We start from the raw sequence: 15,172 nt of genomic DNA, 5'->3' as shown, positions 1-15,172 counted from the left end.
CACGTCTTTTTGACATTTATCAGTTAGTTTGATCCTCGAATGTGCGTGTCGTGTGTCGTTTGTTATTCAATTTGATTCATGAAATTATTAACAATAGACACTCGAAAATTTATTTTTGTAATTTAATAAATGTTACACGTTTACGAACCAAAGCGGCTGTTTGACGTAAAATCACCAATTCTTGTGACCGGGAACCCAATGTGGACATTTTGGACTAAAGAAACTTGAAATCGCCTTCGTGTTAAGAAGCTCGATAATAGGATCATATTTTATGCAGCGAGGCGTTTTGTATTGATTTATAGATGCTCCTTGACTAAGAGCAAAATCCATAACCTTATCGAATGTTCCATTCTCAACAACCTTGATTTCCAATGGCCCAATTGATTCGGTTTTTCTTCCTTGGCGATACACGCTGTTGAGAGATTCTTCAACTGTAAAACAACATTCCTCGAAAACAGAATCAGGAATTGAGTTATTCTCATTCTTGGATATTTCCCAGTAGAGTACATAATGGCCTGGAATAGTTGATGTATCGGCACAACTCGTGTATTCTGTGAGCGACGCATTATAGTTCAAAAGATGGTTTGATCCTTCTTTTACTGCATTTTGGAGTTCAACTTCGTCGGTTTTATCTGAATCAATGCTTAAAACAACGTTCTTTCGACATATGAAGTTGAATTGAGGTGCCTTGTTCTTGAATCCTGCTACGCGGAGTATGTCACCAACTCGGTACCTATAAAGTCCTGATTTGTGTAACAAAATCATTGCATAGTTATTAGTATTTAGAAGTTAATCAATTATATACATCATAATTCGGATTAAATGAACATTTTACCGGCGTAAGTGGTGACCACAAGCTCATATTCTTGGCCTAACTCAACATCAACAAGATCAACTAAATGTTCTTGCTCGGTGGTAGAAATTGAATTGTCGTTTCCATCGATCTTGTTTAAAGGCAAGAACTCGAAGTAGGCCATGGTGGGAATAATTGTATAACAAACCTCATTTGGTTCACACAAAGGGTTTAAGTTGAGGCCAAAGTAACACTCTGAAGAAGCATACATAGTACAGACAAGAGGAAGACCATTGGTGTAATAATCCAAAATCGGAATATATTGAGACATTGTTCCGGTAACGATAACATCAACATACTTTGTATTAGGCCATAATCTACTAATGATCCCTTTCCATGACTCTTTCTTGCATTCGAATTCGAGGAATGCTGCAAGTTTAGGATTTGGTTTAAGTATTTTCATAACCGACACTCTAACATCCAAGTCAGTGATTTTATCGTCTAAGATACCGGTTCTTATGTCGTTACACAAACTAATCCAGTGTTTTTCGAGGAACTTAATAGCGCGAATAAAACCGGAAGCAAAAACAGCACCGACGCGGAGGACTTGTTCGTGTTGGTAAAGGCCACATAGGATTTGAGAATACATGCTTTGATAAGAATCTAGGCAGAGAATGGTTTCAATTGGGCTGGTGTAGTTTGTGTAAGGATCATTTTCATGTGTTGTGTTTTTGAAATGTGAGCTTTTGTAGTAACTTGTTAGTACTGGACGTGCAAGTAATCCACCTGGTGTTTTTGCTTCTGATTTTGTGAATAAAAAGTACATTCCTTTGCCTTTGTGTAAATTGGGAACAAATTGGTCCATGACTGGCATTAAGAGGCTGTAGAGTAGTGATCTTCTTTCTAGCTCTTGTTCTATTGTTGGCATCAGTTTTCTCTCTCCACCTGATGTTCCAGAACTACAACAATAACAATAACATAAACATGTAAAATATCCTCGTAACTACATACACTTCGCTATGTCGGATACGTGTCAGTGTTAGGACTGACAATGGAAAGGGTTTAGGTTGGGTATAATATCCGTTTTCATATCTTCAGTTTGAAAAAATCACCGTATTTAAACTCATACCCTTTGGACACCAAATACAAGGGCAGGTTCGAACCCGCAACTTCCTAGTTGTTCACAGTTCACATTTAAGAGGTGAATTTCAGCTATTAGGCTACTTAACAAAAAAGAAAAAGTATATATACTCATACTTACTTACACACATTTCTAATAAAAAATCATCGATCAATTATAATGTTTGTAACGACATTTAAAAAAATTCAAAGAAATTATTGTTGAATTAAAAAATAAACAAACATTTATATTGAAATGTGATGTATTCAATAAAATTGATAAACATACATGTATATGAAACAATCATAATATGTAAATATATATTGTGCGGGTGTGAGGCAAGGTGAGTACTAAGTTACTCGTATCAGCTTATTTTAGTGAATAATTGTTCGTGCCCATGCCCGTATCTGTTTTGGAGATTTTTACTCTACATGTTGTGGTAACTTTTGCGGGTATCCATTGGAGATAGGTACAATTGTCATCCCTAGTCGATGCCAACACTTATATAATACTCATACAATACATGTCGGAAAAGTCAAATAAATGTGTCAGATTTGTTTTCTTTGCTTCAACATTTTAAATAAATATCTGACATTCATGACTTTCATACAACATGTCTCGAATAATAGAATCGTTATAACTTTTTTTTTATTTGGATGATTCTACGCACATCTAAAAAGTTTAAAAATACTTAAAATGATTTAACATTTATTAAAATAGAATTATATTTGATTAAAATATTTAAAAAAATAATAGGTGGATAAATTAAAGTCAAATGCTATTATATATGAATTTGTGTCCGTGTTTAATGTTATTGGTGTCGGTGTTCTATGTTTTTTATATTATTGATGTCGGGGTATCTAGGTCTACTAGATATAAATTATAAATTATTTCATTTTATTTTATATTTTACAAAGTTTATATATAATGGTAAGTACTCAGGTTATGAAGCACATATGCGTCAGGTACGTGTTGATGTCCGACACTTATGACTAGAGATGTGCAAAATATTCAGTTGTGAGGTCTAAATCCATAACCAAATTCAAATCCGTTTTAAATATCCGGATATAATTAAATTGTTATTAACCGGTTTAGTTATTAATAGTTTGGTTATCCATTTATATAATCTGGATATATTTAAATGGTTATTAACCGGTTAAATTATTTTTGAATTCAGTTATAATTTGGTTATTATCCAAAATCCATAATTAATCCATATATTTTAACTACATAATAAATATTTTTAAAACTGTTTTTTTTAAACCTGTTATATAATCATAACCAAATTAATAATCGATTTTATAACCAATTTTAATAGAAATGTGGTTATGATTATAAATCCAAACTATTTAATTGATTTGAAAATGGTTATGGTTTTGTTTCCAAAAATAACCAACCATGCATAATAGTTTGATTTCTAAAAATAACCAACCATGCATACCCCTAAGTTAGAACACTTTGCATTTTGTATGAAAGTGTGTTAAATAAATCTTTCTAAAAAATAGTTTTATCTCCGCACCTTTCCAATCAAAGTTTAATACCTGCATGACACTATACAGTATGTCAAACAATTCATATAAGTTTTTTCTCTTTAATTTAACATACTTTTTTAACAATTTTTACACATTTAAAAAATTAGATATATTAAAAAATATTATTAACTAAAAATTAAATACATTAATTTTATTAAAACATTTTAAATAATATATTTTAAATAATATTTAATCGGTGTCATGAATTCTCGGCACAAATTCTAAATTACTAGAATCTCTTTTCTCTAGGAACCAGAGTGCATAAAGCAGATATAGCGTGTCATGTCAAAGATTTATGTTTTTAACAAATTATAAATTATATGTAAGTTATGAGTTAGAAATACCGACCTAGTGAGGAACTCTGAAATGGGTTTAGAGCACAAAATTGGTGAGGTATCACCATTAGCTATACGATCAATATCCACCTTCAAATCCTCGTAACACACCACAGGCACCATCTTTTTGAAACTTTTTCTGTCTGTGCGTCCATCTAGTCCATAACGTTGAAGGTACTCAACATCTGCACTAGCAGACAGGATCTCACCAAGTACTCTTTCTTGAATTTCATCAGTGTTGATGGTAACATCTTCAATATATTTCAATGCTTTCTTATTCTTGTTAATGATAATATCATCACTAATAGCATCATCATGTTCAGCATGGTCTTGTTTAGGAGCCTCTGGCATGGTGATTCAAAGAAGTAGAGAAGAAAGTATTTGAAGAAAGAGTGAGTTGGAGAAAATATCAAAGTGAATAGACAAATATATAGAGCGCCAGCCAGGTTATAAAAGTAAAAGAAATTATAGTATAATTTGACTCAATTTAATTATTAATTATTAGTTTACAATAAAGTAAAATATGCTGATGATGCACATAAACTTTATAAATTTTCTATATGTCACATCATTAATTGACACTATATTCCTAATACTCGAGTCACATGAATAAATTCTCAAATTGTTTTGTTTCTTAATTTTTACTACTTTATTTCTACTTGTTTATATATAATTCTACCATTTTAAATTAGCTGATTTATTTGCAGAAACATTTGACATCAAATGAATAATCTAAAATAAGAATTATTATTTTTAAATTATATCTTCTAATTAATATTATATGTATAAATCTAAATTTAAAACTATGTTCTGTGTGTTTATAATAAGGATGAATACAGTAATAAAAATAAAATATATTTTTTTGTTGTTTTGATATATTTTTAATGTAGATAACTGATTATTAAATTATTTTTGCATGTAGAGTTGAGTTGGTTAGGTCCACCATTCAAACCATGCTAACTCGTAGCATGTCCATTTATATGTGGCGATTTCTCTGATTCGGGATCTCGAATGTGCGATAAAAAAATTCATATGGAGTGGGAAGACTATAAAGAACAAGGCTGTTAAATATTTGTAAACCTTTAGAGGAAGGCGGTCTTGGGCTTCGTTCGCTAATCACGTTAAACGTGGCATCTAATTTGAAACTCGTCTGAGATTTTCACACGCAATTCGATTGATTTTTGGGCTAATACCCTCAGGCAAAAAGTCATCAGAAATAAGAATTTTATCAATCACCATATCTTCACCTCCATTTAGACAAGTGTTAAGCATGAGATGATTAATGTTATGAGAATTCTTCTTGGTGTCTTGGCAATGGTAGTTCCATCAATCTTTGGTATGATAGCTGGTGTGATTCTCAATTATTCCTCAACATTGAGGATTCACTTTCGATTGTTAACCACAAAGTTATATGATAGAACAGAGGTAATGGAGAAAGTTATTTTATTACTGAATATGAAAACAGAACAGAATTCCAGAGCTGCTGCTCCTCAGTCAGAGAAATAATTCTCTCCACTGCCTAAACCCTAATGAAGAAAACAGAAAATAATAATCCTACTAACTACTTCCCCATACACTCCTATTTATATGGGGAATACTAACTGAACTAACTCCTATTTATTTGGATGATAAAAACTAACATACTAAGCCACTCCTAATTATTTGCGGAATAAAATCTAACTAATTGAGCCAACTCCTAATTATTTGGAGAATACTAATTAATTGGGCCAATTACCCAATTAATTCACTTTCTTATTCTTTCTCACATACACCCTCCATTGTTTAGGCCCAACAATGTCTCTATTAACTAACACATCCCCATCATCACTTGTGGGGTCCAATCCATTCCTATCATCACCCCCACCTGCAACATTAGCCTTGTCCTCAAGGCGCAAATCAGGGAATTGACTCTTCAACAACAGTTCCTCTTCCCAAGTAGCATCTCCAACATCCATCCCTTCCCATTGAATTAGCCATTCTCTCTTATGCTGTCCACTGTCAAACTTGTCCCTCCATGACAAAACCTTAGCCGGAATAATGTCCCCTTTTTCTGACTCTAAACTGATAGGTAGCTGAGAAGTAGCCGTATAGTTGCCCACCGCTTTGTTCAATTGCGACACATGAAAGGTAGGATGTATTTTAGATGTCGGTGGTAGCTTTAACTTGTAAGCAATCTGCCCTATCTTCTTCATGATTTGATAAGGTCCGAAAAATCTGGGGGCCAGTTTTTGATGGATTCTTTGCACCACCGATTGCTGTCGATGAGGACGTAGTTTGAGGAAAACCCAATCACCAACCTCAAATTGCACTTCCTTGCGTCTCTTGTCAGCTTAGTATTTCATGTATTCCTGGGCTTTGAGTAAATTAGTTTTCAGTTGACGCAACGCCTCATCTCTATCCCTTAACTCTTGCGCTACAGCTTCCACTCTGGTTTCGCCCTCCAAAAAATGCACCAGTACTGGAGGTTTTCTGCCATATACGACCTCGAAAGGGGTGAACCCTGTAGACACATGGAATGTGGTATTGTACCACAGTTCTGCCCATGGGATCCAATGTGCCCATGTCTTAGGTTGATCGGCAATAAAACAACGTAGATAGGCCTCTAAACAACGATTAATCACTTCTGTTTGGCCATCTGTTTGGGGGTGGTATGCCGAGGACATTTTAAGCACCGTGCCTACTAACTTGAACAACTCTTTCCAAAAAATACTCACAAACAAGGGGTCACGGTCACTAAGAATTGACTCCGGAATTCCATGTAATCTAACCACTTCCTTTACAAAAATAGCAGCTATTGAGCGAGCAGTAAATGGATGTTTAAGAGGAATGAAATGGCTGTACTTGGAGAGACGGTCCACAACAACCAAGATAGCTTCAAATCCATTACTTTTTGGCAAACAAGTAATGAAATCCATAGATATTTCACTCCATACCAAAACCGGAATAGGAAGAGGTTGTAGTAATCCATTAGGAGTCGTTGCCGCATATTTTTTCGTTGACAAGTATCACAAGCTTTCACAAATTCTTGCACCCTCCGCATCATGCCTTGCCAATATAAAGTTCCTGCCATTCTCCTATAAGTGCGTAGGTAGCCGGAGTGACCCCCACTCGGAGACGAATGAAAATCTTTGAGTAAATCCTCAATAAGTGGCGAGTTAGCAGGTATAACTAACCTATTTTTGTAGAATAAGATGCCACCTTTTAAAGCAAAACCAGGTTTAGCATTATGATCCTTTTGAATAGCCTCCACAATATTTTTAAGCAAAGGATCATTTGATACTTCTTGTTGCAGTTGGCTGCTCTGCTGCCAAATAGGGTAGGATTTAATAGCTTGCAACTCAGCATCCTCGTGTTGTCGAGATAACGCATCAGCCACTTTATTTTCCACTCCCACCTTGTACACCACCTCAAAGTCAAAACCCAACAACTTAGCCATCCATTCTTGCTGATTTGCGGTGGTAATACGCTATTGCAGCAAGTGTTTTAAGCTCTTTTGATCAGAGTAAATCACAAATCTCCTTCCTAACAAATAATGTTTCCAATGTTGAATAGCTAATACTAACGCCATCAACTCCTTATCATAGGCAGATTTGGATAATCTAGACGATTCAAAAGCTTTGCTAAAATATGCAATGGGATGCTTCGATTGTAACAACACTGCACCAACTCCTTTTCCTGAAGCATCACATTCAATTTCAAATGGAAGCTTGAAATTAGGTAGGGCTAAAACTGGGGCAGTCGTAACAGCTACTTTCAATTTCTCAAAAGCTTCCGCAGCTGCCGCATGCCATTTAAAACCATCCTTCTTTGTCAATTCTGTCAAGGGTTTAGCAATTTTTCCATAATTAGCTATAAACTTTCTGTAATAACCAGTTAACCCCAAAAAACCTCGCACTCCTTTGACATTCTTAGGAATCGGCCATTGTAAGACACTACTAACCTTGGCAGGATCAACAGCAACCCCTGTTTTGGAAATGATATGGCCCAAATATTCCACTTGGTGCTGACCGAAGGTACATTTCTTCCGGTTTGCCACAAATTGATGCTGCTTCAGAATATTAAGAACCACCTCCAAGTGCTGCAAATGTTCAGCCCAACTAGTACTGTATACTAGGATATCATCAAAAAAAAAACCAGAACAAACTTCCTTAGAAAGGGCTTGAAAATTGCGTTCATCACCGATTGAAAGGTTGCAGGAGCATTGGTGAGGCCAAACGGCATTACCAAAAACTCATAGTGACCCTCATGAGTCCGAAAGGCAGTTTTATGAATATCCTCTTCCTTCTTACGAATTTGATGATAACCAGATTTAAGATCGAGCTTCGAGAAATAACTACAACCATGTAACTCATCTAACAATTCATCTACGACAGGAATAGGGTACTTGTCTTGAATTGTTACCTTGTTGAGTGCACGGTAATCTACACACATACGCCAAGATTGATCCTTCTTCTTGACCAAAATGACGGGACTAGAGAACGCGCTGGTGCTGTTTCTAACCACCCCTTGCTGCAATAGGCTCTGAATTTGTCTTTCAATTTCATCCTTGTGTAAATGAGGATATCTGTAAGGCCGCACACTTACCGGACCAGCACCCTGTAAAAGATCAATTGAATGACTTGTGTTTCTAGGCGGAGGAAGACCCTGGATTTCTTTAAACACAATAACAAAACGGTCTAACAATCCTTCCAACTCCTCAGCCTGTTGATCCGAGACACGTGGCACTTGTGACCCTAGCACCTCCATCAAGGTAGGCCATTCACAGCCTGCTATCATTCGGGAAGGAGTGATAATACTTTGGAAAGTAGCCATCTTATCATCTACAGCCTGACCAATTAATTTCACCATACTGCCCTTATGATTGAACACCATAGACATTTCTTTCCAATCCATGGTCACCTTTCCTAAAGTTTCCAGCCACACAACTCCCAAAATCAAATCCACACCTCCTAACTCCAGAACATAAGCATCGAAACAAATTTGCACCGCTCCCACATTCATCTGAATTCCATTGCATCTACCCCTAGTTAGGACCCTATGACCATCTCCTAACTTAACACTCAAAAGATTAGAAGGCACCATAGGCAATCCAAGGGCTTCAACCACCTTAGGGGATATGAAATTATGTGTGGCTCCACTGTCAATAAGAACCAAAATAGATGCACCTTGTAAACATCCCTCCAATTTCATCGTCCGGACCTGGTTTGGATTAGTGGATACACCAAACAGTCCCATGGTTTTACATTCTAATTCCTCTTGCGCAAGCTCTTCTTCCGACTCAGCCTCCAACACCACAATCTCTCCTGCATCGTTGACAATTTCATCATCCCCCAGGATAATCAATCGTAACTGTTTTGTTGCACATTGATGGAGAGGATCCCATCGTTCGTTGCAACGAAAACAGAGTCCTTTCGCACGCCGCTCGTTAACTTCTGCACTTGGTAAATGGCGAACACCACGAGAATGACGGCGCGAATTGTCACCTAAATTTGGGCGGGAGGTAGGGGTGGCAAAATGGGCCGGGGCCCGCCGGCCCGCCCGCTCACCCGCCAAAAATTGGCGGGTTGGGTTTGGATTTTAGGCTCGCCGCTCGCCAAAGCCCGCCCCGCCAAAACTCGCCGCCCGCCATACCCGCCCCGCCAAATCCCGCCGCTCGCCAAAACCCGTTCTTCCTCCAAAACTCACTCTTTTTTTAGTTAATTCTAATAATTGCAATTCTTGATGGTTTATTTTATACATTTATTTATAAATATATGTAATATTTTTTAGAGTAAATTTGTTAAAAAATTACTTTTATAAAAATTGTTTTAAAAAATAAGTGAAAAGTTTAATTAAAAGGTAAAAAAAACATATTAATCTATTAAAAAAATATAAATAAAAATAGGCGGGTAAGCCCGCCGCCCGCTAACCCGCCATCCTGGCGGGGCGGGCATGATTTTGATGCCCATTTTACTTGGCGGGCATGCCCGCCCCGCTCGTTTTTTGGCGGGCATAAGGCGGGGCGGGCGGCGGGCGGGGCGGGCGGCCCGTTTTGCCACCCCTAGCGGGAGGATGCTGTAGAATTGGTAGGGCGTGTTGACCCCGTTTGAGATCCCGAACCAGAACCAGTACGCGTTCTGCCTAAATAATTATTAGTTTGGTTCTGAATTGCAGAGCCATTCCCTTCCCCTTCGCGAGAAGCCCAAGTAGGTTTTTGAGATTTTGTCCAAGAGCTATGCCCCGGTTTGTAACGTGATCCAGAACCTTGACCAGAAGCCACTGCAAATTCACTTTCAACATCACGAGCCAATTGCATTGCTAAGTAACGGTTACGAGGCTTGAAGGTACGCACCCGAGAGCGAATATCATGACGTAACCCACCAATGAAATAACCAAGAAACTGTTGCTCTGGCAAACGACCACACTGTGAAGAATACAATTCAAATTCAGCAATGTATTCCTCTACTGATGCTGATTGTTTTAGTTCCTTCAACTCCTCAAAAGGATTCTCCAAACGCCCACCACCAAATCGAGCCATCAACGCCTCACGGAGGTTCTCCCATGACAGTTCCTCGGTTGAATCATGCCATAGGTTAAACCAATGGATAGTAGGGCCTTCCATGCTCAATTTCGTTAACTGAATACGAACATCCTCTGAAATTCGTTGTACCTCAAAGTACGTCTCTGCCCGAGTGATCCATGCAACTGGATCGTCACCGGTAAATGCCGGCAACTCCACCTTCTTCGCAGATAAACGAAACTCATCCAGCGGTGAGGTAACTGTCACACCGCATGGCTGCGAGACGTCGCGATTAGCCACTGCACGTTGAATCTCCCCACCAATGAACTCTCGTAAGGCAACGTCGTGATTGGCCATTGCACGTTGAATCTCAACACCAATGGACTCTCGTAACGCAACGATGCTAGCCTCAACACTCCCCAATCGTCCTTCCACTGCAGAAACACGGTCAGCCATCTTAGGAGCTCTGGGCATCAACAATGGTAGGTCGGACCAATTGATAGAACAGAGGTAATGGAGAAAGTTATTTTATTACTGAATATGAAAACAGAACAGAATTCCAGAGCTGCTGCTCCTCAGTCAGAGAAATAATTCTCTCACTGCCTAAACCCTAATGAAGAAAACAGAAAATAATAATCCTACTAACTACTGCCCCATACACTCCTATTTATATGGGGAATACTAACTAAACTAACTCCTATTTATTTGGATGATAAAAACTAACATACTAAGCCACTCCTAATTATTTGCGGAATAAAATCTAACTAATTGAGCCAACTCCTAATTATTTGGAGAATACTAATTAATTGGGCCAATTACCCAATTAATTCACTTTCTTATTCTTTCTCACATACACCCTCCATTGTTTAGGCCCAACAATGTCTCTATTAACTAACACATCCCCATCATCAGTTGTGGGGTCCAATCCATTCCTATCATTATACTACAACAAATAATATTTTTTATAAAAGAACTTTCACCTCACATAAAAAAACTGAAGTGTAAACCATAGACGTCTTTGAATTCTAACAACTACATTTTAACATTTTTTAATTTTTTTTAAATTATTTTTTGACTTATTACCTCGGTTTTACTGAAAAATCGAGGGATAAAGTATTTAGAGGACACGTCTTCGAATTCCAACAACTATATTTTATCACCTGTTAATTTTTTAAAAAAAAACTTATGTCCTATTACCTCGGTTTTGCTAAAAATGAAGGGGGCAAAGTAACTAGAGGGGCACGTCTTCGAATCTCAGCAACTATATTTTTTCACTTTTTAAAATTTTTTTAATTAGCTATTACCTTAGTTTTGCTAAAAATCGGGGGGTAAAGTAGCGCATTTTTATTTATGACCCATTTAATGAAAAAATTAAGTAACAAATCTTTGTTGTCCATTTATAAAGTAACAATGATCAAAATATTACCAACTCATCAATCCACATGAGATATTAGTGATCCGCATGTAACTCTCATTAGTCAACCAAAACGTGAATGCCGTAAATATTCATCTTAGATGCAAACTGCTGAAATTTAAACTTAACATATTGAAAACAATGATAATGAAAGCAAGAGTACAAAAATAGTTCAAGGTTGGTTTCTTAATGTTTAATCTTTTCTCTAGTAACTTATTAATATTATTAATATTGTTATTGTTGTTATTATACATTTAGTATTTAACAATTCTATTGATTTTGTTTATTTGTTGTTGTTTTTGTTTAGATTTATTATTTAAAGAATTCATGAATTTTGTTGATGTTGTTGTTATTGTTGTTGTTGTTGTTGTTGAGATTTAATGTCTAAGGATTATATTGATTTTGTTTTTGTTGTTGTTATTGTTGTTGTTGATGATGAAGATTAAGAATTTGTCAATAAATTTGATGCTTTGCCGATTAAAACGGGAAAAAAAAGTTAGTTTTTTTGTAAACAGGACTTCACCCCTCGGTTATTGTTGAAAACCGAGGTAAAAAGCAGCGCAGTTTTGAAAATGCAAAAACTGAAGTTGTTGGAGATCGAACCAATGACCTTTTTAATTTCTAACCTCGGTTTTAGAAACACCAAAGTGTTAAGTGATAGCTTTTCATGTTATCCTTTGTTACCTCACATGTGTAGCCGAGATTAAATGTATTATGCGGATGATGTTAAATGTGTTATTTGTAATAGTGTTAGTGACATCATTGTTAATGGTAGATGGGATTTTTCTAAATCTTCCACCCTTATTCCCCTTTCTCTCTAGGTTCATATTATCAATTGTCATATCCCTATTAACCTTAGGCTGGAAAAGAAAGTATGGAATCTCTCCCTTTCTAGTGATTTATCCTTAAAGCTTGCTTTCGATTTTAACGTTCTAGAGGCATCGGAAAGGATTGGTGGAAGTGGGGTTGGTCTAAGTCGATACCACTTTCAAAATATTTATGATGTACCGGCTATAACAAGCTGCCTACAGATGATTAATGGAAAAGAAGAAGTTTCCACCTCTATTCTAAATGTGATCTTTGTAACATGGCGGAGGATATGACAAATCATTTGTTTTTTAATGTGATTAAGCGAATCAACTATAGAGTTGGTTGAATACTCCCAACATTGTTTACTCCATTCATGGGTTGCCCAGATGTCTGGCGTTTTTGCGGCGGATCTGGCTCTGATCAAAGCAAGATCATTTCTAATGTGGATATCATTCACATATTCAACGCTATTTGGACGGCAAAGAATAATGTCAGATTTATAGGCAAGTTTCTTAATATTACATCTTCTATCTCTTATATTATGTCGGATGTTTCCACTGCACGGGGCTCTATTACTTACTTCCCACCTGAGCATTTATGAGTTTGTGACTCTTAAGAGTTTTAAGGTTATCCTTCGACCCCCGAAATCCTCCAATATCATTGAGGTTCTTTGAAATCCTCCTCCAAAAAACTGGATAAAATTAAATTCTGATGGAGCTTCAATTTCTAATTCTAGAATTTTTGTTTGTGGTGGAATTTCTCTTTGTCATAGAGCTTCAATTTTTTTAAAATAATAAAATTTGTTTGGTAACTTAGATTTACAAAATAATTTTTAATAGTGAATCAGAAACGTGTTTGATAACTTAATTTTACAAAATAATTAAAATAATTTTTAAAATGTTTGTCTTAGTTTAAGAAATTAGAAAGAAGAAAAAAATATTATACTTTTTATTACTTACAAATTTGTAATATAGCCCAATTTTAAAATATCAAAAAGTTTATAAATCATTTTTTTATAAAATTATATATTAAAAATCATAGAAAAATTTAAATAATATTATTAATACATTTTCATTTTTTCTAGTATTTCATATTTTAATTCTTGAGAAAGAAGAGAATAGTTATTATATTTTTATTCTCTTTTTTATTAGTTGCACTTACTTTATGTGTTATTCAACTCAAACATTTTTGAAGAAAACAATTTAAATTAATAACAATAAAAGGAGTGTTATTTGAATATAAAAAAACTATTATAATATTCAAAATTTTATAAAATACACAATATAAAATTAATAATTAAAAAAATCTACTTTTATACGTCACATGTTAAAAAATTATGCCTGCATTATTACATTTTGAAAATAATGGACAGATAATATATATATATATATATATATATATATATATATATATATATATATATATATATATATATATATATATATATATATATATATATATATTGTTAATATATATATATATATATATATATATTAACAATATATATATATATATATATATATATATATATATATATATATATATATATATATATATATATATATATATATTGTTAATATATATATATATATATATATATATATATATATATATATATATATTAACAATATATATATATATATATATATATATATATATATATATAAATATAATAACAATCAAATTAATATGACATTATACATAATAAATAACTATGTTATGTTTCATAAGTATATTTATTAAAAATGAGAAAAAGGGAAATGCACTGACAGTGTAAAATATTTTTACATTGTTAATCAATCACAACCATGTATCTAATTAAAACATAATTTTAATTTAAAAAACTAATATACATGGCAAGTGTAAGAATTTTGATTGGATGTATGTGTAAAGTTAGTTTACACTGTCAGTGCACTACCTTTAAACTCATTAAAAATATAAATATAAAGATAAATAATATAAAATAAAGCGGATTAGAAGTGAATATAATATTTACTCTAAATATAACTAATTAAAAAATATAAAAATATATTCTAAAAATATATTAAATACTATACTATTAATATTTTTAACTATATCTAAATTAAGTTAAAATAAATTTAAAAAAATTTAAGATATAAATAAATGTGTTAAAACAAAGTTTTTTCCTTTTTAAATTTGAAAATAAATCGATCAAGCAAATTTTCAAATTTCATCTATAAAACAGTTTTTAAATTTAAAATTACTAAATATCGTAAATTCGAATACACCTCTTTGTATTTAATTTCTCAATACAACTATTAACTTAGTTGATGTAAGAGGACTATATCATTTTCATCTTAATAATAATTGATAAAAATAAGTGAAATATAAAAAGAAAAATGCTATTCCTACACCAACTTCATACACTACACCGTATGTCCATACGAAACTATTCACCGTCCATACATGAATAGTAAAATATTAAATTAATATTTTTCCTTTTTAAAAAAAAATTTCATTTTTTTTTAATTTTTTTTTTTATGTTTTTTAAAAAATATTTAACAATACCTGCGGATTGACCTACGGATTTGACAATACTTGCGGATTTAATTGTGGATTTACCTACGGATTTGACAATACCTGCGGATTTACTTGCGGACTTACCTACAGATTTGACAGTACCTGCAGATTTACTTGCGGATTTACCT

The 15,172-nt window shown here is 34.2% G+C and overlaps 2 protein-coding genes across 2 annotated transcripts; both read right to left on the bottom strand.

Moving 5' to 3' along the window:
- Positions 1 to 19: 19 nt before the first annotated feature.
- On the bottom strand, positions 20 to 4,165 carry LOC131606699 (indole-3-acetic acid-amido synthetase GH3.6-like). Its single transcript, XM_058878859.1, has 3 exons — positions 3,794 to 4,165; positions 836 to 1,752; positions 20 to 743 (listed from the first exon to the last, which is right to left on the bottom strand). Exons 1-3 carry the CDS (start codon positions 4,129 to 4,131, stop codon positions 172 to 174), a joined length of 1,827 nt encoding a protein of 608 aa, XP_058734842.1. The 5' UTR covers positions 4,132 to 4,165; the 3' UTR covers positions 20 to 171.
- Positions 4,166 to 7,323: 3,158 nt separating this feature from the next.
- On the bottom strand, positions 7,324 to 10,753 carry LOC131601724 (uncharacterized). Its single transcript, XM_058873596.1, has 2 exons — positions 9,831 to 10,753; positions 7,324 to 9,280 (listed from the first exon to the last, which is right to left on the bottom strand). Exons 1-2 carry the CDS (start codon positions 10,751 to 10,753, stop codon positions 7,891 to 7,893), a joined length of 2,313 nt encoding a protein of 770 aa, XP_058729579.1. The 3' UTR covers positions 7,324 to 7,890.
- Positions 10,754 to 15,172: the final 4,419 nt, after the last annotated feature.

This window comes from Vicia villosa, linkage group LG5 (genome assembly GCF_029867415.1).
Source record: "Vicia villosa cultivar HV-30 ecotype Madison, WI linkage group LG5, Vvil1.0, whole genome shotgun sequence".
Taxonomy (NCBI): domain Eukaryota; kingdom Viridiplantae; phylum Streptophyta; class Magnoliopsida; order Fabales; family Fabaceae; genus Vicia; species Vicia villosa.
This window is presented reverse-complemented; position numbering and strand designations above follow the sequence as displayed.